The sequence below is a fragment of the Gallus gallus genome, chromosome 6, assembly GCF_016699485.2.
Source record: "Gallus gallus isolate bGalGal1 chromosome 6, bGalGal1.mat.broiler.GRCg7b, whole genome shotgun sequence".
In the NCBI taxonomy this organism is placed as follows: Eukaryota; Metazoa; Chordata; class Aves; order Galliformes; family Phasianidae; genus Gallus; species Gallus gallus.
Genome location: NC_052537.1, coordinates 35,929,056 through 35,953,707, shown reverse-complemented (window position 1 = coordinate 35,953,707; position 24,652 = coordinate 35,929,056). Strand labels below are relative to the sequence as shown.

Sequence of the window (24,652 nt, the reverse complement as noted above, 5' to 3'; positions counted from 1 at the left end):
GTCACAAGATGGTCCTCCCAGCACTTGCTGAGTCCGAGGATGGTGACTAACAACGAAGTACTTTACCTTGGTGAATCTACATGGTATTTGATACCATGCAGACACACTGAATAGCTTTATTCTGCTCGTGTCTCTACTTACAATTGGCTTGCAGTGTACTTACTGGACATAAATAAGAGGGAGTAAAATAGCTTAACAAATCTGATATTAATTATCTGATATGGACTGAAATAAATGGTTTTGATAAGACCAGGTATGAGAACCTCAGACTGCAACAATTCAATATTTCTGACTCGCTCAGTGAAGTTATCCACCTCCCTATCCATGACCTCTCTCTTTGGACACAACTCCAGGATGTGTCAAGAAACATTTCCTCCTATTTGCTTCAGAGACTCTGTATTTTCTTATGCCTTTCTTTTGCTGATACTTACGGGTGCTTCAATTTTTTTAAGAACTTGTACTTTCGAAAGCAAGAAAACTTGTTTAGGTCTAGAAAGGTTACATTCAGGTGGAAAACCCTACCAGTTTCCTACTCTTAAATCAGCTGATGAACACGCATTCAGGGATGAAATAACTTCTCCACATCCTTACCATTTTCCCCTGAGGAGATCCCAATTCTTTACTTTTCTTAAACTGTAGCTCTACTGAGGAAGAACACTCGTGGTTGTGAATAAATATCTACTCCACTTCAAAAGATTTCTGTGGCTGTGGCAGTACTTCAGATCCACCGAGGAAGGGTAGGCTGGAGCTATAAAACACCAACACTTCCTGATAGCCCAGCTTTCACGGTTAAACTATAAATCCCATAATCCAATAAAGTTCTTTTTATTCATAGGTTCTGTGATGATAATGGTAACACTGTTATGCGTTGAGATTTGGCAAATTTCAATTTCAAAAGGAAAACACTGAAAAAAAATGTTAAATACTGACAGCATTCATCATCGGCTTTAATTTCAGTGAAAAAAGGGACACTTATTTCACTCTTAAAAATAACTGTATTGATCCTAGTTCCTACAGAATAATACACAAAACTTAAAATCAAATAGTCCAAGCCTATGATGCAGCCCACAATAGCATCTTCAATTGAGCTGTCACTTTTCATTTGTTATTTCTCCTCTCTGGCAACATAATAGACACTTCAAAAGACGTAAAACTGAAACACAGCCAATCATATTAGGTTGTTTACAGCCATATCCAGTTGGGTTTTGAGCATCTCTAAGGACACTGATTCCATAACCCACCTGGGCCTGCCTCTCTTCTAGTGTTTATCCACAGGGTGAAATCCAGCCCCCTAATCCAGTCAGTCAGCTGGTGACCACTGCCCCTTGTCCTGCTGCTGCACAGTACCCAGCAGAGCCTCGTCCCACCCGTCCAAAGGCCCCATCCCAGCCTCTCACTCAGCGCAGACCATCTCTCCAGACTCCCACATCTCCACTTCAGCCCCAACAAGCTTGGTGCCTCTGCTACGCTTGTTCTGTTTTGCCCATGTTTGTCTGGTACAGGGGTTCTCAAGCAAGAGATTGGAAACACAACGCTGGCCTCAAAGAGTAGCAAATAGAGAAGAGTCCCTTCCAGGGACCTGACACATCCTGGGAGTCTGCTAGCATTCTGTGCTGCCAGAGCACAGTGCTGGTTCATGTCAGACTTGCTGTCCAAGACCCTGGTGCTTTTCTATTTTTAGGACAGTCAGTCTGTACTTCTTTACAAGTTACCCCATCCCAGTATGGGGATACTTAGCATTAACGTTCACCAAACATTCCCATCAAGCTGCTTCTACAGCCTGTTGAGGTTCCTCTAAACAGCAGCCCTGTCCTCCACCATATTTTCTGCTACTCTGACTTGACATCATCTGCAAAGCTGTGCTCCATCCTGTTGTCTAAGCAGTTAAACAGATGCCGAAGAGTAACGACCCCAGCATGGTCTGGAGGATCACCACCAGCCACACTTGGCACCACAGACCACCACCCTGTAAGCCATCCCCAGCTCCCAGCTGGTCATCTAGAAAGACCTCCTCTGTCCTCTTCCCATAGACAAGGACAGGATGGCTACCCAGGACCCTCCTTGAAAACAGCTGTAACATTCACGTTCCACAGTTCTCCAGAACCTCCCCCTTTTCAGATGACAGAGAGGCCTTACCATAACATCAGTCAGATCTCTTTCTCCCTTAGATGTGCCCTGCCTGCTGCCATATACTCACATATGTACAATGAGATTAAGGTTTTATGTAACCAAAGCACATGAGACCAAGAGTCCTGCCATCAATCATCACCCCCTTCTTTGGCAGGCCTCCTGCAGGCCTTTGCTATGACTCTGTCACCGACTACTGCACCAACAGAAGTAATTTCAGTTTAAGGTATTCCCAGTCTTAGGCTCTGCTGCCTTACTCTGTTTCAGGCAAGTCTTCTTTAATACAAGCCAATTAAAAGCTACATGCAACACAGTTTGTTTTCTGACATGATATAATACAGGAATTTCTTACTGCAGCTTGGCATTTCCTCATGCATACATTGCAAATAGTGGTTTTAAGAACAGTAGTATATCTTAGATGCTACTTTTCAACTCTTGCTTTAGTAATACTAAAACTCACTCAAATTCTGACACCTCCCTATTAGAAGCTCTCAAAAAAAAAATCACAACTTGAAAACTTGCATTACATTCCGTCAGTCCTCTCTTTGTGAACAGAGTCTCTCAGGAGATCGCGCTGACCTTTTGAAACCCCCCAGAAGCACCACCTACATAAATAACCTCTGCTACATCGGGTAAAAGGACCTCCAGACAACATTAACATGAAGAGAGAGGTTATAGAGGGCTAATGTCAAAAAGCACTGTTAGCAATAAGTAATGCACACAAACCATGATTGATAACAACTAGCACAGAGCCTTAATTCATCTTTTCTCCATCATTTTACTGAGAGGAACCATATCAAATTAAAGAGTGACCCAGCAAGGGTTTATTCAACCATACAAAGCAGGGGCACGAAGGAAAGACATATTAAAGTGGCAATGACTGTGCTGTAATCGCAGCTTCTTAAAGGGACACTGTAGTTCATAGAGAAGATGGCAAATCTTGTATCTGACATGGCCAAATACCAAACAGCAAGAACACCCAACACAGCAAGCAATGTCCCAAATTAAGGAACTGTTGGATGAAATCCCCTGGGAAACTCCCTTTAGGGACAAAGGAACAGAACAGAGTCGGCAGCACTTTAAGGATGCCCTTCTGAGAGTACAAGAGCTCACCATCCCCCAGGTATAGGGAATCAGGCAGATGAGGCAGGAAACCAGCAAGGCTGAGCAAGGACCTGTTGGCCAGGCTGAGGGAAAAAAAGAAGTATAAGCAATGGAAGCAGGGATGGGCTGCCTGGGAAGAACATAGGGCTGCTATCTGGATGGGCAGGGATGGCAGGAAAGCCAAGGAATAAAACTGATCTCGGCGAGGGATGTAAAAAACAAGAAGGGTTTCTTCAGATACATTGGGCAGACAAGATGGGTGAAGGAGAGTGTACGTCCCCATGTAAATGAAAAGGGAGAGCTGGCTTCCTGAGACATGGAGAAGGCTGAGGTACTTAATGAGTTCTTTGCCTTGGCCTTCACAGCTAGTCAGGCTTCTCACATTCTTCTGTCCCTGAACTTCTAAGTGGGGGGGGGCAAAAGAGTGTAAGAGTGGAGCAAGTCTAAAACCACCTCACGAGGCTGAATGTGTACAAGTCTATAAGGCCAGACGACATGCTTCCCAGGGTTTTGAAGGAACTGGCTGATATGGTTGCCAAGCTTCTTTCCATCATATTTGAAAAATCGCAGCTGTCAGGTGAAGTCCCTGATGACTGGAAAAAGGGAAACCCCCTTCCCATATTCTGTGCCTAGGAAGATCATGGAGCAGATACTCCTGGAAGAGATGTGAAGGCACATGTGACATGTGGAAGTGACCCGAGACAGCCACTGTGGCTTCAACCACGGGCAGATTATGCTTGATCAATCTGGTGGCCTTCTTTGATGGAGGGATGGCATTGGTGGAGAAAGGAAAGGCAACTGATGTTGTCTACCTGGACTTGTGCAAGGCCTTTGACATGGTCCTGCCCCACATGCTTATCCCTAAAGTGGAGATATACAGATTTGAAGGCTGGACTATTAGGTGGATAAAGACTTGGATAGATGGTTGTAGTCAGAGGGTTGTCGTCAATGACCCTATGTCCAGGTGGAGGCCAGTCACATGTGGTGTCCCCCAAGGGTATGTCTTGGGACCAGTGCTCTTCAACATCTTTATCAATGACATAGGCAATGGGATTGAGTGTACCCTCAGAAAGTTTGCTAATCACAGCACGCTGAATGGTGCAGCTGTCACAATAGAGGGGAAAGACACCACCCAGAGGAACCTGGACACTCGAAAAGTGGGCACATGAGAATCTAATGAAATTTAATAAAGCCAAGTGCAAAGTGTTGCACTTGGGTTGAGGCAATCCCAGATATGAGGACAGACCAGGAGAAAAACTCATTGAGAGAAGCCCTAGGGAGAAAGACATGGGAGGTCCTAATGGATGAAAAGCTGGACATGAGCCAGCAGTGTACACTTGCAACCCAGAAGGACAACAGTATCCTAGGCTTCAATAAAAGAGGGATGGTGGCAGGGAGAGAGGGAGGTGACTGTCCACTCTGCTCTGCCCTTGTGAGGCCCCATCTGCAGTACTGTGTCCAAGGTTGGGACCTCCAGTATAGGAGAAATGTTGGTCCAGAGGAGGACCACAACGATGATGGAAAGGCTGAAGCATCTCTCCTATGAAGACAGGTTGAGAGAGTTGGGCTTATTTAGCTTGGAGAAGAGAAGGCTCCGGAGAGACCTCATAGCAGCCGGAGCTTGCAAGCAGAAGACGGACTGACTCTTTACACGGTCTGATAGTGACAGGACAGGAAAGAACAGTTTTAAACTAGAAGAGGGGAGATCTAGGTTAGATGTTAGGAAGAAATTTTTTACTTAGGGGGTGGTGAGGCATTGGAACAGGTTGCCCAGAGGAGTTGTGGGTGCCCCATCCCTGCAGGCAATCAAGGCCAGGTTGCATGGGAGCCTGGCATCCTGGTGCAGTGGGTGGAAACTCTCCTACGGCTGGGGGATTGGAACTAGAGGATCTTCAAGGTCTTTTTTTCTCTCCTGTGTTTCAATGAACTCTCCAAAACACATTTAAATGTATAGGAGCTCTTTTCTTTTGGACAGAAAAAGTGGGGTCAAGAGGAATACATACGATGGACTTAAATTTTAAGACTCCCAAAGCAAAATACAATAGTAGTTTTGTAGCTCACTTTAACTAAAGCTTTCTGAAAGTGCCACAGCCGTTAGGGGTAGCAATAATAAACTTCATATTATTAAGGCAAGAGCAGCAAGGTGATAACATGACAGCCACACATGGGACTGCCAGGCACAGCAGTGCTATATGACCTGTCCCAAACAACAAGATCAGAGCTCTGATCCTGCAGTGTATTTGCTGTTATTTTCAGGATAAGGCTAGCTCAGCATTTGATCCCATTTCCATTCAATTAAGACCTTCTTCAGGACATATCTATACAGCAAAATTACATTGCTATTGGAGCACACGTTTTGAAATAATTACAAAAGCAATAGTGGTGGATGGAAACATGATAGGTTGGGCCTAATGCAAAATCAGCAGCACCAGAGAAAGGCAGCACAGGAAGCCAAGGAGGTGCAGCAGCTGATGCTGGAGATCTGAGGAAGGTACTGCTCAGCCCAGGCTGGATAAAGCCAGGACACCTATGCCTCTGTATCCACAATGGCATTTGTGTTAATGTGCAATTCGTATATTCCCCATTCTAATCTGTAAACTACTGTTAGATGTTAATAGCTTGAAAACAATAAATTCCTTTAGCTTCAATGAATTATTTCACTTACTTAACGTTAATAATTCATTTATTTAACATTAAGAAAGGAAAAGTTAGTAAGCTCTGAGCCTAACACAACCCGGACGTTGAAACAGTTTAGCTTCTGAAGTATAAAAATGTGGTCCTTCACCTTATATACACACTGCAGCTGAACAGCAGTCTCAGACATTCCAGGTCATTGATGCGCTTTAATATTCCCAAGTAGACTATTTGGAAAGAAAAGGGAAATCTTGGAAACAGCATTTAGAGATGAACCATATCCCAGGGAAGAGAAAAGTGCTTCATACTGCAGGTTTTAAAGAAACGCTCTTTACGTTGGCTTTAACAAACTCTCACTGGCAGACCCACCATCTGTAAAGCAGTACGAAAACAGGCAGAGATGACATAGATCATCTGTGCTCTCTCAGAGACGTATCAACATTTTAAAATAGAAAAAACCCTCCAACTTCACGTCCCAGACAGGGGATACCACATCTTTCACCTCACAATATTAAGTCTCTTCCCAGATCCTCTGTTAATAGGATTCCTTTAGCCAGCAGATGGATTGTGAATACAGGCAGTTTCATCTACTAAAAGACAACATAAATCATCACTGAGAAAGGAGAGCCTGCAGTAAGGTTATCACCATACAGCCTTCTCCATGAAAGGTTTGCATTAAAGCATTAGTGAAATTAATTCATCTTTCATAAGAGCTTTGAGCAGTATCTGTGATCTATGATAACAACCAATTTCTCACTATGAGAAAAAAAAATTACTCAGGCCTGATAGACTACACAAATCTGCTTTTTTTTAAATGGCCTAACATTATCTGGAGTGTTGCTCCCAAAGGCATCATTTGAGTCTCATGCCTAGCCAAGAGGACCCATAAATCAGGACAGAAAGTTTTGTTAGTTTTATAGGCAGTGGGCTGTAATTATTTTGAATTGCATTATGCCTCAATCATTGTAATTACTTTTAGATCATCCTTAAGCGGCAGTAATAAAGAGAAAAGAAATCAGTCTTAAACCATTTCTCACACAAAAACATTGTAAATGCAATATGAGCAGCCTGGCTAAAACATACAAGAGCATGCAAATGTGGTACCTGCGCATGCATTCTGCTGTGTCAACTCCTATTCTCAAAGTACACATCATTTTCTGGTCTTTCAATTCGTAGCATTTAGTAGCATTAGTAGCATTTCCATTACTAGCAGCATTTGGCTGCCAATAGTAGGTAATCACAGGGTTTAATTTTACTTTTAAGAATACCATGCAAGGTGTGTAATAGAAGCAAAACCATGTCATCTGTTTGCTCATTGTTGCTGTGCTGTCTGCTTCAGACACTCCCTGCTCTTCCATCCAAAAAGAAAAACAGTCTAATGTAAAAACCATCACGGTTGTTTTTTAATCCTTCAAGCCAAACAAAAACTATGCTGGCTTGAATGAGCACAGAAAGCCACAGGACTGCAAATATCAGTGCTGCTCCTGTATGCATAACTGCAGTCTTGGGGAGCCCCTGGCACCTTCCCCTTGTGTGAAGTTCTGAAATAAAGCTGCTCCACGAGCCCAGCAGCACGGCACGAGGCGCTGTGCAGGAGCAGAGCTCTCAAGGTGCTTCAGGGATATGCTGATGTATCAGTGGGGAGTGACTGCGGGTTGACAACGATGGCAGCCAGGCCCGGTGGGAAAGAAAATGAGGTGGTGGAAGAAAGGCTTGAGGTACGGCAAGTGCAATGAAAGCTAAAAGCGAAGGCTGTGTGGAAGCAAAACGTGAAGACAGTGACTCGCCTTCCCACCAGCAGTGATGTTTAGCCACCCTGTGGGAAGCAGCACCTTGTTATGCAGAGTGCTGCTGGGGCAGGCAGCAGCTGTCTCAAAGAGCCCTTTCCTCTCTCTACAGCTTTTGCTGCTGAGCATGGTACAAAATGGGATGGCAATGCAGCGATTAGGAACATTACAGTAGGAAGGCAACAGATCTCAAAAAGGTATTTAGTTGTTTCTCGTGCTGCCACTCTTGTACCTAAGGTAGTGCTGCACCATACACAAACACAGAAGCTATTGCTCCAACACTAGACGTGGGAACATCTGCACTGAGCTGCCACAAGAAGCAGACCCAGGCCCTGCTCCACTGTGTGGGTGGGAAAGCCACCATTTCCCCACGGGACTGCAAAGATCAGTTGAGGCAGCAATAAAAACTGCTGGGTCAGTTACATATATGCCAGTCTTAGGTGGAAGAAGAGCTGTGAAGTAACGGCAGGAATAACTCTTCACAGGGACTGAACAACAGTCCATAACTCTTCACAGGGATTGAAGAACCATGCATAATTTGGCCTCTTGCTGTTATGTGCAGTAGCGGCGCTCGTGCTGCTGTCTGGTGCTCTCAGCACTACAAGGAAATCACTGCAGCACCGCCTGCATCCTGCTCATGCTCTCAATCACCTGTACGGCTGCAGCTTATTGCTGATGGAGGAGCAAAAGAAATATCCGAGTAACTGCCTAAGTTCCCTCAAAATGACATAACTCCAAAAGAATATTTGAGATGTTTGTTAGAGGAAGTAAACATGCATACAACTACATTAAAGACACTTTCCCTTCCAGAAGAGAGGAAAATAAATAAAGTTAATATCAAAGTCGAGAAAAGAAAAACCAATAACCAACATCCCATCAGGTTGAAATCATCTCTGCAATCTCATTCCAAGCACACTTGTACTACTTCAGTGTCTCTAAGAGTGGATACATACAAATTCTAAATTAATTCTTACAGTCTATTTAGCTCTTTCTAATACTAAAGTGGCACTGCACCAGCTAGACCCACAGCTGTTACAGGAATTCAACAAATATATTCACCCAGTCTGTAGTCAACAACAACTGTTAAACACAGCCACATCCTTGATGTTCTCACAAATTTGAGAACCAACAAACTGAACTCAACTTCAAACAAAAGAACTGCAAGCAAGGACCACAGCTGCACATGGAATTGCAATGGCAGAAAGCTGGCAGCCTATCTTGCATTTCTGAGTTTGAAAGAACCTCCGTCTTCCACTTCAGACACGCAGCCTCCCCAGCTGTTAGGAGAACAGCAAGAGAAGGGAACGCCAGGGCAGTGTGAGAGGAACACAAATATGCCTGAAAGTTTCACGTATTCTCTGCTGGTAAGAAACAATCCCCACATACTTGCAGTGACTGCAGAGTACCTAGCAGGGCCAAAGAGAAACCAGCAGCACTGCAGCCACAATTACAGAGCTGAATACAAATGGGATCCATTCAGAGCCATGTCTCACCCTGTCAGGGAGTAAGTCTCCCTGAAACAGATTTGCAATTGGCACCGTTTGCTGTTTCTTTGGTTTTAAATGTACAAACAAGACTTTTCATCACTGTCTCCATCCTTCACAAGCATTTCCTACTGCACAAAACTCCATTTGAACTCTAAATTCACACAACGACTGTAAATATGTTACAGATTACTAACAACAACAAAAAAAAAAAACAGAAGAAAAAAAATCAAGACTGAATTCAATTCGGGCTTGAACATTTACATTCCTGAGAACAGCTACTAAAGTAACCAGAACAAATCACCTGGGAGAGTTCCATGCGATTGTACGTACCTCAGGGAAATAATCCTGTGGAAACTTCTCCTTTTCCAGCATGGGTGTGCTTTCTAAAGTGTCTGAGTAGATCTCTTTCCCAGTAACCTTCTTATACTTCTTAGCTGGGAGAAGAAATAAAGCAAACTTAATGTATGTATCTTACAGTACCCATTGGAAGAGCAGTGGCATCTACGTAACGCGTAGGGTCTTAGCAAACATTCACCAACACTAAAGCGTGCACACCTAGTTGTATACAGCCAGCATTCTCAAGCTATGCAGTGAGTGGCACCGTTATTTTTACCATTCAGAGTACTGCAGTGTTGGAGATCAGGTCTCCACACACTCTAGCACTCTAACTTCCTGACACGGCTCTTCCAAGAGATGCATGTTTACATCCTCAGCTAGCATCCAACCATTTGCACTGGGTAATTAACAGGAAAAACAATACAATGCATGCTAGGGTGGAAAACACAAATTCTGTTACGAGTAACCACTATTTGCCTGGTTTATCTAGCAGCTCTCCTCAGATTTTAAGCCGACTTATGAACATCACCTGATGATTCTAACACATTAGCAATCACAACTTTTACATGGCGAATCACTATGCAGTCATTCAGCATATCTTTGCTTTAAACCAACAACATTGACAGTCTTCCTCCGTGTATTGCGTGGCCACACCTAAACCTTCTGCTGGGCTGGCTGTGGCAGCGGGAGTGGGCCCAGCAGTGCCTGTGGGCTCCTAGCAGGACACAAGCTGCCCATGGGCTGATCAGCCTATTCCTGTAGAACTGATCTGAGACGGATTTATTAAATACAGTAAAACAGAAGATACTGGTTCTACTGGGTATCTGGTGAAAACACCAACCAATCTAAAAACTTGTCACTTTAAGTTGTCTAAATAAAGCAGTTGATATCATCAGAGGAAACATTAATTGTAATGTATGAATTTATCCTCAGGGGAAAGAAAATTAAGCATTGTTCCTTATGTGACAATCAGTTTGAGATCTGGCTCCACCAGGAAGACTAAACAAATATCCCAATAAACTAATGTGCCATTTTAAGTAGACCACAGATGGATGTACCTCTTTAAGTAAGTTTAACAGTACCAGCAAAAACATCCTGGTGTCATTCAGGATGCAGAACACATTAGCAGAAAGGAGGCATTTTACCATCAACTTATGTTAACATCAATGCTAACTACGAACCAGTGACTCATTTACATGACTGCTGACAAACCAACCCAGCAGAAAAGAAGCATGTCTTCTCATGTACCTCCAAGTAAAAACACTCCAGAGAAAACTAGATCTGTTCAGTTCATCAAAGCTGCAGCACTGCTCCATGGACAAGAGGCAGACCAAAACCACCCGAACGCCCCAGTCAGCAAAACCCTCTGCTGGACAACGGCTCTTCAGAGCAAGCATCTTTTCAGAAGTTAAACTCTAAGTAACCTCTGCGGTGTCTGACAACTGTATATCAAACTGTATATCAACTGAATATCAAACTGTATAAAAACACAGCTCTTCTGCCAGCTTTTGAGTAGAACCAGAATTTCATCACAATTCTGGCCCAGAGAATGCATCCATTTGGATTTTACCTCTGATTTAAGACCTTAATGCACCATGAACATCTGAGTAGTCATGAGATACATTCTGATGGAATCCTTCAGGGTGACATTTTACCAACATTGGGACACGATTCTGTTCCACATCAGGGACCAGAAGGTGATTCCCAACACCATTTCACTGCAGCATGGCCTTCCTTACATTTTTCTTAGGAGTTTTTCATTCCAAGTTATAATTGGGCCCAACACATCTTTTTGTGCATGGTTCACACCTCACCAGGCTTTGCTAAAGATGTTTTGATGAGCAAAATGAAACACCTAACATTAAAAATGTTTGTTTTCTGAAACAAGCACTTGTTTATTTCTCATATACTAATTACTTTTCCTGAGAGTTCTGACTTCATTTCTCATTTTTTACTTCTTGTACTCTCTTTTAAAAACTCTACAGCAGCCAATGAGCTGTTGAATAATGATGTACAGAGCCAGAAAGCCTTTCCTCTCCTTACACAACTGTCATTTCACTCTGTCAAACGTGACTGGAGTGACACAGCCAGCTATGACACAGCTATCTATGGCCAGGAGGAGGGAGCTTTAGGTGTAATTCAGAGAGACTGCTACCTCTCCAGCACTGGTATGGTGCAATTGTAGCGGCAACTATCAGGAATTAGGTGTGCGGATACACCTCACATACTATGATACACAAAGCCATTCATGTGGCAAAATGAATAAACAGAGTATTGCCATCATAAATAAAAATGCACGCTTCTTTGCCTCCTCTACTGATTCCTTTGCTTCACAAGCCTGGTGGATCAACAGACCATTCAGTTATGGGATGGAAGCAACACCTTAGACACCCAGCTTCACTCTGCACACAGTTCACCCACTAAAGAACATCTCTATCATTACCCAGTGTCTGCTAAACTGCTCTAGCGTGGGAGAAAAGACCAGACAATGAGGCTGATCTCTCATTAGAAGTCCCTACATCACTGTTGAGTTCTCCAACACGCTCTCTCAGAAATAAAAGATGCTTTGAACTGCCTATAATACCAGATCTAAAATTTTCCTTAGGCACCGACATCAGCAATGACAGATGGACTCATGCCAGCTAAATCTTTAATTGATATATATGTGGAACTACTACTCAAATATTTCAAGAAAGAAAGATTCTGCTGCCGCAATTACATGAGCAGAGACAATTTGTCTCTACTGAGAACAAAAATAATGTATCCATACATTTCAGAAAACTAGTTCACTCCATAGTTATAAGATTTTAGCAGTGTCTCAAATTAATGGGATGCCAGATGTAGTATTAATGTGATTCGGCTCAAGAGGCTAAATGAAGCTCACAACATTTCTGTTCTCAACTGAAATAACATAAATTTTACATAATCTTTGCTATATACACCTTCGGGAAGCATTCAATAATTGTCTGCAATATTTCTTATACATAATGTAACTTGCCTAACATTACTTTTAAACTTCTGAGATTTAGCAAGACTTCTAACCTGATGGATCAATGTGGGTTAGAAACAATGACACTTTCCTACCGACCTGTACTGCTCCGAAGTAATTTGAGCCATAAATCTACCTCAGCTGCATTGCAAAATGGCCATCACTGTTGGACATTTAAGGTCTCGGTCCTATATCTGGTCTACACGGAAGAACCCTGTGGTCATTGAGAATTCTTCTGAAATCATCAGGGATCTCTATGGATCCAAAGGTCCCTTTAGCATGGGAATGATTAATGCACCAGTTTTCAACCTGCAGCCAGTCCATTGACTTCTTCTAAGAGATCTATAAAAGGTAAGAAAAGGAACGCCTATCGTCAATGGACTTGTATGAATTATACTGAAATCTGCATATCATAGAAAAACTGCTAGACACTGCTTTTAGGAAAAGATGACAGCACTGCCTTCCTGTACAAAGCCAGTTGACAATTGAAAGCATTTAATTCCTTTGCTTACCTTTAAAATCAAACTGGTAGATGTTTTTCAAAGATTCATGAAGAAAGTAAAAACTTCCTAGAGCCTGTAAAACACAACAACATAGGAAAGTATAAAACATCTACTTTGGCTTACTGAAACCAAAGCAACATGCTTTCCAACAACAAAAAATAACCAAATAAGAAATAATATGTATTTTTTACATTTCATAATAGATATTAACTTCCTTAGCTATTTCTCTGATGCTTAATGCACAATTATAAACAAGATCATTAACAGCTGACTAAGCACAGTAAGGACAATAATCAGGCACACTTTCAGAAATACCCAATTGATGGATGCAGTTAGTCATACAGACTGCATACTGCAGAAACAAGAGAAGGGTTGAGATATTCAATAGCCCTAGAGAGCCAGCTACAGGATCTCCATGTGCACAGTGAATGACTGCCAACTGCAGAGCAGGCATAAAACTGAACATCTGACAAGAGTGTTGGGAATATTTGTACATGCTTATACAGCTCCCTGTTAGTAGGTGATGCGACGACAATGACAATGACTGGAAGTACAGTACATTCACCTCTGTGAGTCACACCTGGAGTGCAAGTGCTACTACCAGTACTGGTGCAGCACACAGAAACAAGTACTGTCACCCAATGTACAGACCTTAAGAGAAAAAAAACATAAAGGTATTTAGCAGGGGGTTAAGATGCTTGAATACATGTGAAGTATCTTGACACTGGCGTGACTGCTGCGTTGGTAAGTATACGCAGAAGGAGAGTTTATTGCCCACAAAAAACAAACATGAAAAATGAGTTACCACAGAAAATATTACACATCCATAATTTTGATTTGGATAGGATGTACAATCATAACTCCTTCTGCTGATCGAGTCCTGAGAGCCCGTCCTTCAAACACTGACTCAAATAAGGAGTTCTGTAACAGCTTTAATGATTCATCTATGATCAATTAAAGCACGCAGACAAAGAAATGATCTCTACCATATATATAAACTCCCATCTCAGCAAATCTATTTTAAAAGCATAACAAGCCCATCCATATTTAGCAAAATGTTAGTATCCCTTCCTTACAAATACTGAAGTGTTTTCCACGGTTCTAAGGATTTCTGAGATCTTAAGCCTTTATTCAAGGATTATTTTTAAGTTCATCATTATAGAAAGCATCTTTGTGCAGGATACCACTTAAACACACGCCTTACTTCACAGGCACAAGCACTTAGGTCCCAAAACAAACAAGAGCTGAAATGCTACCTCCAGAATGACAGCAATACAGGGCATGATGCTCAGCCTGCGCAAAAGGCAGACAGCTTCCTATGCATACATACAATTCCACAATCCCGGAATGGCTGAGGCTGGCAGAGCCCTCTGGGTCCCTCTGGTCCCTCTCACTTCAGCGGAGCAACCCAGAGCTGTGCCCAGCCCCACACCCAGGTGGGGCTGGAGATCCCCCAGGAAGACACCCCACAGTCCCTGGGTTTCTGTGCCAGGACTCAGCCAGACGCCTGCAGGGCAGGGGCACCCCTGAGAAGAGCACAGCTCCAACTTCACTGCATTCACTCTTCAGGTATTTATACACATGGATTTCAGGACACTTTTCCCTGCCACAGAGCTCCTGGCAGATACTCCATGCCTCCCATGCCATGTTTCCCAGACAGCTGCAGTCGGATTTACAGAACAGCTTACGAACTCTGCTGCAATTGGCACCAATGGCACCGTGCTCCAAACTGACAGCACGCGCCAGCAATCCTTACCGTGGTGTCTCAAAACCCAGGCCTGAAGTGCAGGAGAGTTCTTTACCAGGAGAGTGGTGAGGTGCTGGAACAGCTGCCCAGAGAGGCTTTGAATACCCCGTCCCTGGAGGTGTTCAAAGCCAGGTTGGATGAGACCCTGGGCAACCTGGTCGAGTAAATGGGGAGGTTGGTGGCCCTGCCCAGCAGGGGGGTTGGAGATTCATGATCCTTGAGGTCTCTTCCAACCCAGGCCATTCTGTGATTCTGTGAGAGCAAAGGTGGCTCCTGGACAGGCCGTGAGATGCCCAAGGCTGCCCAGCAGCCACTACCCATGACTACACACAGTCTTCTCAAGAAGTGAGAAAGGATAATGCCATTTAATTTTGTCTTTTTGCTTCTACAACAGCAGAGACCCTCCTGGCACAGTTCTGTTTTGGTTCAGTGACTGCTGCATTATTTATGAGATACTGCACATCCAGCGATTAAACATTTGCTGATTTGTCAAAAACACAAACAGGAGGTCCTGTCCATCTCCTTGACACGTTAGTCCATCCAATAGAAAACACTGTCAGACATTTAATTGATGGGAACACCTCCCTGTGACCCAGCCAGCTTGCTTTTGGTTCTTGGTTTGTTTTCTTTTCATATGGAGGAGAAAAAGAAGAAAATGCAGCGGACACTCTTGCCAAGGACTCAAGGTTAACTGTCCTGCAGCAAGGACACACCACAGGAAAAAAACAATCCTGATACTAGATAGAAACGTTACAACCTGCTAATTAATTTCAAACTGAGTACAGTATCATTAGTGACTAATAAAATGCCGCCGACTCAAACTAAGTCCTCTGGCTACTAAAAAACTTAAGAGATTATTTTAAAATATTGTAAAATGTTAACATGTCATAAAGAGAGGATTCCCGTTACCTGCATCGAGAGCTGGCCTTAAACAAAAGCCTACAACAAAACTATTACATCAAATTTAAATGATTTGAGTTGGATATACATATACTACCAAAAAAGGAAAATATAAACAGCTATATGAGTTGTCAGTTACAAAACCTGGCAGAATTTCGGTATCTAAAGGGGGGTTGTAAGAAAGAAGGGGACAGACTGTTGAGCAGGGTCTGTTGTGACAGTACAAGGAGAAATGGTTTTAAACTAAAACAGGAAGAAGTGTGTCACAATGGGGGTGGTGGGCACTGCATGGGCTGCCCAGAGAGGTGGGGGTGGTCCCTGCAGACAGCCCAGGTTGGGGGATGGGCTCTGAGCGCTGATGGAGCTGTGGGTGTCACTGCTCACTGCAGGGGGTGGCACCAGGCAGCCCTTACAGGTCCTTTCCAACTCAAACCATTCTGTGATTCTCTAATTCTTTAACTATGAATCCTGAAGCATTTGTACATAATGTGTCAATCACTAAAACAAGAAGAATCAAGATGCTCTAAAAACTTTTTAGATGCACATCTCCATTAAAAATAGTACTGCTACTTGTACTCAAGCCACAGATTTATTTCTGGACACCCTCACTTGCTCACTGCTCGACTTTCTACAGCTTCCATCTCTTGTTGTTTTTTTTTTTTTTTAACTGATCTTGAAATTAGTACCTGTACAGCTTCAGGAACTGTTACTATCAGCACTAAAGATAGGCTCTGACAGTGTAATTCTAAACATGCAATCGAAAAGAAGTAAAGCCCTAATGGAATGGAAATTACAGCTATCACTATCTTCCGCATTGTTACAGACTTAATCAGGTTTCTGTAAATAAATGTTAACTTGTAACATGATGTAGATATAACCCACTGCTGTAACGCAATGAAACAGAAGTAAAAACTTTCCTTCGGGGCCCTTTTCTTGAGAAGACTGTGTCAATTCAATTTCTCTCTCACATAATCAGAGGGCATATCAACAGTGAAGTTAAATGACATTAATTCAAAGTCCACGACTGGGCTTCACTTTGTTACTCCTATTTCTAATGCTACCTGTACAAAGTAATATTAGTGCCTATAACAGCACCAGTACATGCAGTGTCTGTAATATACAGAAACACTTCACAAATTATGAAACGCCTCAAATGATCAAAATGATAAGTTCAAGGAAGAAAGCCCCTTATTTGTTCCATTTTAAGGACAGCTCAGACGTATTGTTTCTGCTAATTGCATACAGTCTATAAGCATGTATTTTTACTACAACACAATCTCAGAAATGCTGTTATGTATTGCAACTCCCTCAGCTTCTGCCTTATCCATGGTGGCTGCTGCAGAACAATGAATCTCCGACCCTAATCCTGATCTGCAGAGACGTCAGTCCTCTTTAAAGATGCCTTTCTAGAGAAGAAGCCTGAAAAATAATATGCCCTGAAGGTGACTTTACCTGAGCTGGAGGTGATGTACGTTCCAGAACCAGGGTCCCCCTGACTGCCTCGCAGCAGTCCCTGACCAGACAGATCTCTCAGCTTCTGCTCCAAGCATTCAGGGGAGCCTCATTTCTGTGAGTAAGGCTCAGACACCGCTGGCTGCTATGGACCCAAATCCTACTGCTGTGCCAGGAAATAAATAATCTGGGAGATGGTACATACCCTGCCTCTCCAAACACTGAGCAGCCATGGAAGCCACACTTCACAAACCCAGATGCAGAGTGACAAGAAAATGGAGAGCTGACGAGTGCGTTCCAATCACAGAGCTCTTAGTTTGTTAGGCCAACTTGCTAGTCCTTGAATTCATAATTATCAAGATCAGAGAACCATAGAATGGCGTGGGTTGAAAAGGACCACAATGATCATCTCATTCCAAACCCCTGCTATGTGCAGGGTCGCCAACCACCAGATCAGGCTGCCCAGAGCCACATCCAGCCTGGCCCTGAATGCCTCCAGGGATGGGGCATCCAGAATCATCATCATTTGATAATAACAGAAGTTCCTAAACATTCAGGAAGATCAGCACAGCCCACTGACCTCATACGACCACAGAGACAGTCTGTGCAGTTGTCTGGGTTGATTACTGGGGGGCTTTCTACCCCTACTAGTACAGACAGGAGCTGAGAACAGAAAGAAAAGGCTTTGTCAGACCTAGAGTCAGCCAATCACTTCCATAAATATATACACAGTTCAAGGCAATACCCATGGCCCTGAGGAAATGATAGAGTTATGACAGGTGGTTTTACATGTAAAATTTACTCACATTTTGCTTTAGAGAGAAGTTTTAATATCCTGCATAGGCATGAATACAAGCACACGCATCCTAATAAACCTAACAGCAGGAGTAAAAGTGAAAAGTCAGGACAGTCATGAATGACGGTAGTTTTTAGGTGAGACAAGTACTTAGAAATGCACAATAATTTAAAACTGATCACTGATTTTTCTTCCGTCTCCTTCCACATCATAACTAAACAGTTGTAACACTCTAGAATTAAATATTCTGATCTGCACAGAAAAATCCCGTAGGCAGTCTAGGGTAAACAAATGGAGCACAAGTTGTTATAAAGCAATTGAGAGAAACCAAGTGAAAGGAACAGAAAGAAGAGCGCTGGACTCCAGCAAGCATCACCTAAAGGACAGCCCCTGCCCGGCTGAGCTGCACTGCAGGGTCTGGCTGCTGGAGCCCACAGCACTGGGCGCTGCAGGGATGCAGACAGGAGCGCAGTGCTGGAACTGCAGCCTCCCCCATATGCTGGGCTCGTGCTCTGCTCTCAGCAAGCAGTGCTGGCTGTATCATGTTCCTAGCACAAAAACATTTCCTTTGTGGACTCCTAGAAACTCTTTGAGTATCACAGCCATCAATTACAGTGTACATAGACAAATACGTTATAGTTTCTGAAAGTGTTTGTGAGAACGGCACTTACGGAAGCATTCAGGAACTCAGCAAGAAGGCCAGGTGATTAGCTAGTGGTAGCAGTGCTGCTAACAAAATGCCTTCTTACAGGAATGACAGAAGTACCAGACTGTTCTTACCATTTGTTCCTACAGAATTGTTGAAGCACAGAATCATTTTAATCAGAAAGCTCACAGCCCGAACCCTGCACAGCCTTAGCCCACAGCCCGTCCTCATAGGAGAAGTGTTCCATCCCTTGGATCATTTTTGTGGCCCTCCTTTGGACACGCTCCAACAGGCCTACGTCTCTCCTGCACTGAGGACTGCGTGTGGACACAGTGCTCCAGGTGTGGCCTCACCAGTACAGAGCAGAAGGGCAGGATCATCTTCCCCACCCTGTTGGCTGCACTGCTGTGAATGCAGCCCGGGATATGGTTGGCTTTAGGGCTGCAAGGGCACATTTCTGGCTTGTGTCCAGCCTTCCACCCACCAGTACCCCCAGGTCTTTTCAGCAGGGCTGTGCTTTATCTTTACATCCCTCAGATTGTATCAGTATTTCAGGTTGCCTCCGCCCAGGTGCAAGGCCTGGCCCTTGGATTTTCTGAGCCTCCTGAGGTTCTCCCGGGCCCACTGCTTAAGCCCGACCAAGTTTTTCTGCACAGCATCCCATCCCTCAAGCATGCTGAGCACACCGTACCGTACTGCCAACCATAGAAACAGAGAGCAGAATTTAACTTATGGGTAGCGTGCATTAATCAGAAAAGCTTTATGTCTCCCAACATCATATCATTGAGAAAATACTAGGCATCTCCTTTCTTTTAGTAAATTGAAGTTAAACGATAGCTGCTGTTAATTAGGTTTTGGAATATTATTTGGTACTGTACTGGAAGCTCCTTTCGTTATTCCATGCCAAAAGACTCATCTGCAAAACTGCTAGTGACAGCAACATAAACTTTATGGTTGGTCTGCATTACACATCTGGCATTAAGGACCCTATTCCTTTGATTACACAGAAATCCTTCCACAAAAGCCTGCAGATTTAAACAACCAGCCCTGTTTGAACAGCTAATCGGCGTAATTTCTTTTTTAAAGTGCGTCACTTCGGCTGGAAATTTAATGCACAAAGGAAATACCTGAATGAAAGTTTAATTACTGCACAGAGTAAACATTTACTGCATTACCTCACCAAATGTGATAAAGCTAATATATAAAGATTGCTTTAAATAAATTTAAAATAAATTGCCAATGATGACACAGAAACTGTAATTCATGTAGTCATAAAATCCATAATTAGCTTTAATGAATATTTAAAGTCAAAGTTCAACCCAACTTTTTCAATGTTTAACCTGCTCTATCAATATAGTTCAAGGAATTCATTTATCATCCAACATGACAACGTCTGAATATTAATTGGCGCAGGGCACTGCTGACAGGAAGCCCTTATCTCCTACCAGCGCTTTTGGCTATGCTGCATGTCAACAGCGTGTTTGTCGTGCCTGATATTATTGATTACCTGCCTGTTTTGCTAACAACAATTAAAAAATATTTTACATATTTATAAACCCGAACATCAAGAGCACGTATTAATTTTCCATTAGTAAAATGGAGTCTATTAGCTGTCACGTTTCAGTCGGGGGAAACACAGCAGAGGGGAAGTCGCAGCAGCTCCAGACAGGAAGACAATAATTCCAACATAAAGCGCTGTTATCGGGCGCTGCGTGGAGCCACCGTATCTCGGTTCACTTACACTGCAGTGAGGTCCAAGAGGCTCAGCTGGAAAGCCGGCCGGCGGGCCCGGCGCCAATGGCCCTGCACCCTGCAGCAGGCCTTAACGTGCCCGAACTCCGTGATTTTGAAACAACTGTCACTGGCCAAGAAATGGAGAACAAGCACGGTGCGAGGACGGGCTGCGGCTGGTGCATCTGAGTGACAAAGCAACTGTAAGCAACGAGTGAGGTGAAAGCACACCCTAGTCAACTATGCTCATAGCCAAATTAACACTAAATGCCTATTATTCATCCAGGGTTAAAAACCAGGCTGGGTCCACAAGTCAACTCATTATAAAATCATCTATCACTTTTTATTTGCAAACAAATCAGATGCCCAGCCATTTATCACTTCTCGAATTAGACTTCGGCTGCAGCACACAGAACTGAGCAGAGCTGAGCTCCCCCCTGCAGGCCCCGTCCGCCCCAGGCGCACACAACTGCTCCAAACGTGCCGGGCTGCTCCCAACAGCCACACAGTACTTTTGCAGCTCCCTATCTCCCAGACAGGTGCCCGCTTAACCCAGCACGTTTGAACAACTCATCCCCTCACGAAGCGCAGAACCGAGCAGCTCCCAGCACCTGGTGGCTGGAGTAGTCGGTGAGCAGCGGTGTGGCACAGCCCAGTCCTGCTGCCAAACGGGTCACTGCCCCACTGCTGCCCCAGGGCACACAGGCCTCTGCACCCCAAAGCTGAGCAGGGGAACAGCCCTGACCCGACACAGGGCTGCAGCGGGACCGGCGGCAGGACGCACACAGACACGCAGGCCTTCCCTCCACCCGCTGACATTCCTGCAGCTGCCTCACATGCCCAGCTTCCCCACTTCCTTTCCTGTATTTCCTCAGTGAGATGTGAAACCAACACTGAGCTGTGAAGGTGAGCGGTCACTACGAATTTACTGTAAAAAATCTTAACCATTCCAAACTGAACTCTGAGTTTTGTTTTTATAACGTTCAAACCAAAGGCAGTCCAGGAAACAATTACTGAGCTGAGTGTTTATACACAGCTCTACAGCTTCTGTTGCTTATTTCTAGACCGACTGCCAAGATCCAGATATGTTCAGTTTGGCTTTAATGTACATGTTTCTAAAAAGACTACACAAGATGCGCATGTGACATACCGGATTGTTTTAAAGCTCCAGGATGCCTAAACCTCCTCGTTCAGATGCTTTATCAAGAGACCACGGCAGAAAATACCTTGTTTGAAAGCATGATTCTTTCAGATACGTCAGAGGCCCCCCTGCTAACGGGACTCATTCATAGTACTTGTCCAGGAAAAAGAGACAGCAGTTCGAGGAACTCTTACTGTCCTGGTTTGAAGACAAAACAATGAGCAACGTTGTGCTGATATGATCCACCTTTATTACCATCTCCTTTTGCTTAATGGATCAAGAGAGCAAATCAGAAACCCCAGTTTTGAAAGATTCTTTGGCATTATGTACTTCAAGGGTAATAGAAACAGTTAACAAATACAAAATCGGTGCTGCGAGTACAAATGTATGTTTCAGTAAATGAAAAGCCCTTACATAACCTGCAAGGTTGACAAAGAACACTTAGCACTGCTTCTGATACTGATGTCTTTCACAAAGTGACCTAACATTTTAATTACAAATCAATTCAATTAAAGAACTTTGCTGAGTTTCTTTTCCTTAAAACAGAACAAGGAGCCGACAGAAAGAAACCAACAACAAAAAGCCCAAACGTTTTCATGAGTTAAGAGGAGTGTGTATGCTGAATAGCTACAAAAAGCCAGCTATCAATATTCCCGAACTCAAAGCAGAACCTTCACAAAGTCATTAATCACACTTTATTTAATGTTTCTACTACTCGAGCACGCCAGCAGCCCCCAATCAGGATAAGAGGCACCCAGCTTGGCTCCACACCAGCACAAAGAAGGCTGTCTGAATACAGGATTCAAAACTAATTCAGGCCCTCGCTGAATTCTGCCCTACAGCTCCTTAATGGGTGTGATTTTAACAAGCGCATGTGATCAAGTAGTGAAAATTTCTGCTAAGGACTCTGCTGATGGATTCAAATTCAGAGCAAAGCACACTGCACTACTCTGACTGTGAGCTGCCTCTTCAACAGGAGTGAAACAGAAAGAGAGAAGTAATTTCTATCTGTAAGCACAACTGCTGGAATAAGCCCAAGTGTAGAGGCACACACTTAAGTGCTTAAAATACTAAACTTATTTCACAGTTGAAGCCCACGCAGAGCCAAAGGTATTCCCCAGGCGGTTCTAAATTCTCAACAAACACAGCTCGAAATAGCATACAATAAGCCTGAATAGCAGATTTATTGGTGACAGTTCATGAACTGAGAGAAACTGAGTTTGAGCCTCAGACTGCAGAAGAGAATGCACGGGCACAGTCATTTTTCAGAAAGTAAGCTGCATTCCATATCCTACCTCTGTAATCACTTCAGGTATGCGACTAATAGCAACGGAGACCGAAGTTGCACTCCACCTCTTCCAGAAATTCCTTCTTTATTCCTATATGTGAGTATTTCTGTCCTAGAACTGCATGAACGACTATGGCACAACTGACCAAAGGCCATGCAAAAGGCAGCAGTGAACTGAGCACGCAGCAGGTGAGATGCAGTAATACAGGGAAACGACAGAAACAGCTGATTAGTGTGATGATGCTGCTTCATCTGGAGCCACAGGAACAATTTTCGTCTCCCATGCAGAAAGTCTGACCGTACTGAAAAAAGCCTTATGGTGACAGAACAAGGTCCTGTCACACAAGGAGAGATGGAAAGAGCTTGACTCTCTGCAAAAGAAAGGAAAGTTGCAAACAAACCACAAATGATGGCACTGGGGAAAGGAAAGAACCGTTTAAGCCACGAGAACAAAAGTCCTAAAAGGTTTATTGATCCCAGCAAGAAACCCACACTGACTCTCTTGGTTGATCTGCTCCTACCAACTAGCAGCTCCTTTGCAAGCAGCCATCCCTGCACAGTCCTGAGGTCAACAAATGCCTGCACACAGGAGAGCTCCCCACAGAGCTGAAGGAGACCGGTGTTTTTCCGGGCCAGGAGGCAGAAAAACAACTGCTCTTCAGCTGTCTGTGGCTGCTCACGCAGCTGGGGAGGTGCCTGGTCCACACTGTGCCTTCATAACCAGCGCTCGAGCTCTCCCAGCTTTCTCATCTGAGATACGCCTTGGCTTTGGCAGTGCCCCTAAAACTGGGACGCAACCCAGATGGCTCCTGGTGAGACGGGAAGAGACTGTTGGATATTTAAGATTTTACTGTATTTTTCTTCTGCCCCTAAAAAAATGCTCACTCTTTACAAAGCTGGTAAGCTGGATGACTCTTAGCACGTTTGCCTGTCTCTAAATAATTGTAATTTAAACAACTTTAAATCAATTTAATATTTTGCAGATATATTCTTACGCGATACACTCAGGATGGCAAATTCAATTTGATGAGAAGGCAATAATGTCCATTTCATTTAGCATTACAGGGGTCACCTCCGAATAGGAGAGGTTCCATGTGGTAAAAGGTTGTATTTAGCATGTCACAGCCTCCAGTGGTTGTTTTTTTTTTTTTTTTTATCTCAAAGAACCTTTGTAACTGCCTCAAAATAAGAGATGATTGATTTACAAAGTACCAAATTTCAAATTTCATATTCTAGGACTAAACATCAAATAATTGGACAAAGCTGTCCCCCTGTCTGACCCATCACAATCAAGCCCCTTTCAAGGTTGACTGCCTGCATAAGAAATATGTGCATAATTTCATTTTGTCTCCTGTCCAACATCCAATGTTAGAAGTTAATTAAATTGCTTGTCCATTGTATTCATCCACTTACAAAGTTAATGATATTCTGTTCCTGAATTAAAGAGAATTTTATAAAGCCTGCACTATGGAACCTGGCATGCTGTACACTGAGGAGCTGAACTCTGTCATGGCTCCTGATTGCAGCTCTCCTAATTAGGAAACAAAATGAATGTTTCTGTGTCTGCCAATGCAGAGGACAAGTCATTCCAACAGCGAGGGTAAATGCTTCGTGCAATAGCAACTTAATAATATCTCATGTTTGACGATAATAAATTCTGCAGGATTAATAAACCTGTTAAGTTTTGAAATTACCATAACAAAGATGAACTGCAGTGTAACAAGACAGCCTGAAAAAAGGGACACAGGTTTGAGGAGGAGAGCAGCTCCCTGCAAGCACATCAACCTTGAGGACATTGAAGGCACCAGATTCTCCTTCTTGCGTGAGATGAAGGAAAATGTAATGAGAGGGCAATTTGTCAGAGCCAGATGAGAAGCAGTGACTGGTAATCTGAGCGATACTTCTGTGCTTTTGGCCCAGATACAAAGATGCAATACCTGTGCTGCATTCCGTTTGAGGCAGATGCATAACGCAGCTGCAAAGG

General features: G+C 43.5%; 1 protein-coding gene across 10 annotated transcripts in view; it reads right to left on the bottom strand.

The window, feature by feature from the left end:
• The window catches only part of INPP5A (inositol polyphosphate-5-phosphatase A), a 230,852-nt gene that overhangs the window by 90,787 nt on the left and 115,413 nt on the right, over positions 1 to 24,652 (bottom strand). For all 10 annotated transcript variants that reach the window (XM_040703146.2, XM_015289008.4, XM_046943201.1 and 7 more), the window contains exons 5-6: positions 12,977 to 13,040; positions 9,470 to 9,573 (exon numbers count right to left, since the gene is read on the bottom strand). In XM_040703146.2, coding sequence (XP_040559080.1) covers positions 9,470 to 9,573; positions 12,977 to 13,040 — 168 coding nt within the window. The remainder of the gene's footprint in view (positions 1 to 9,469; positions 9,574 to 12,976; positions 13,041 to 24,652) is intronic.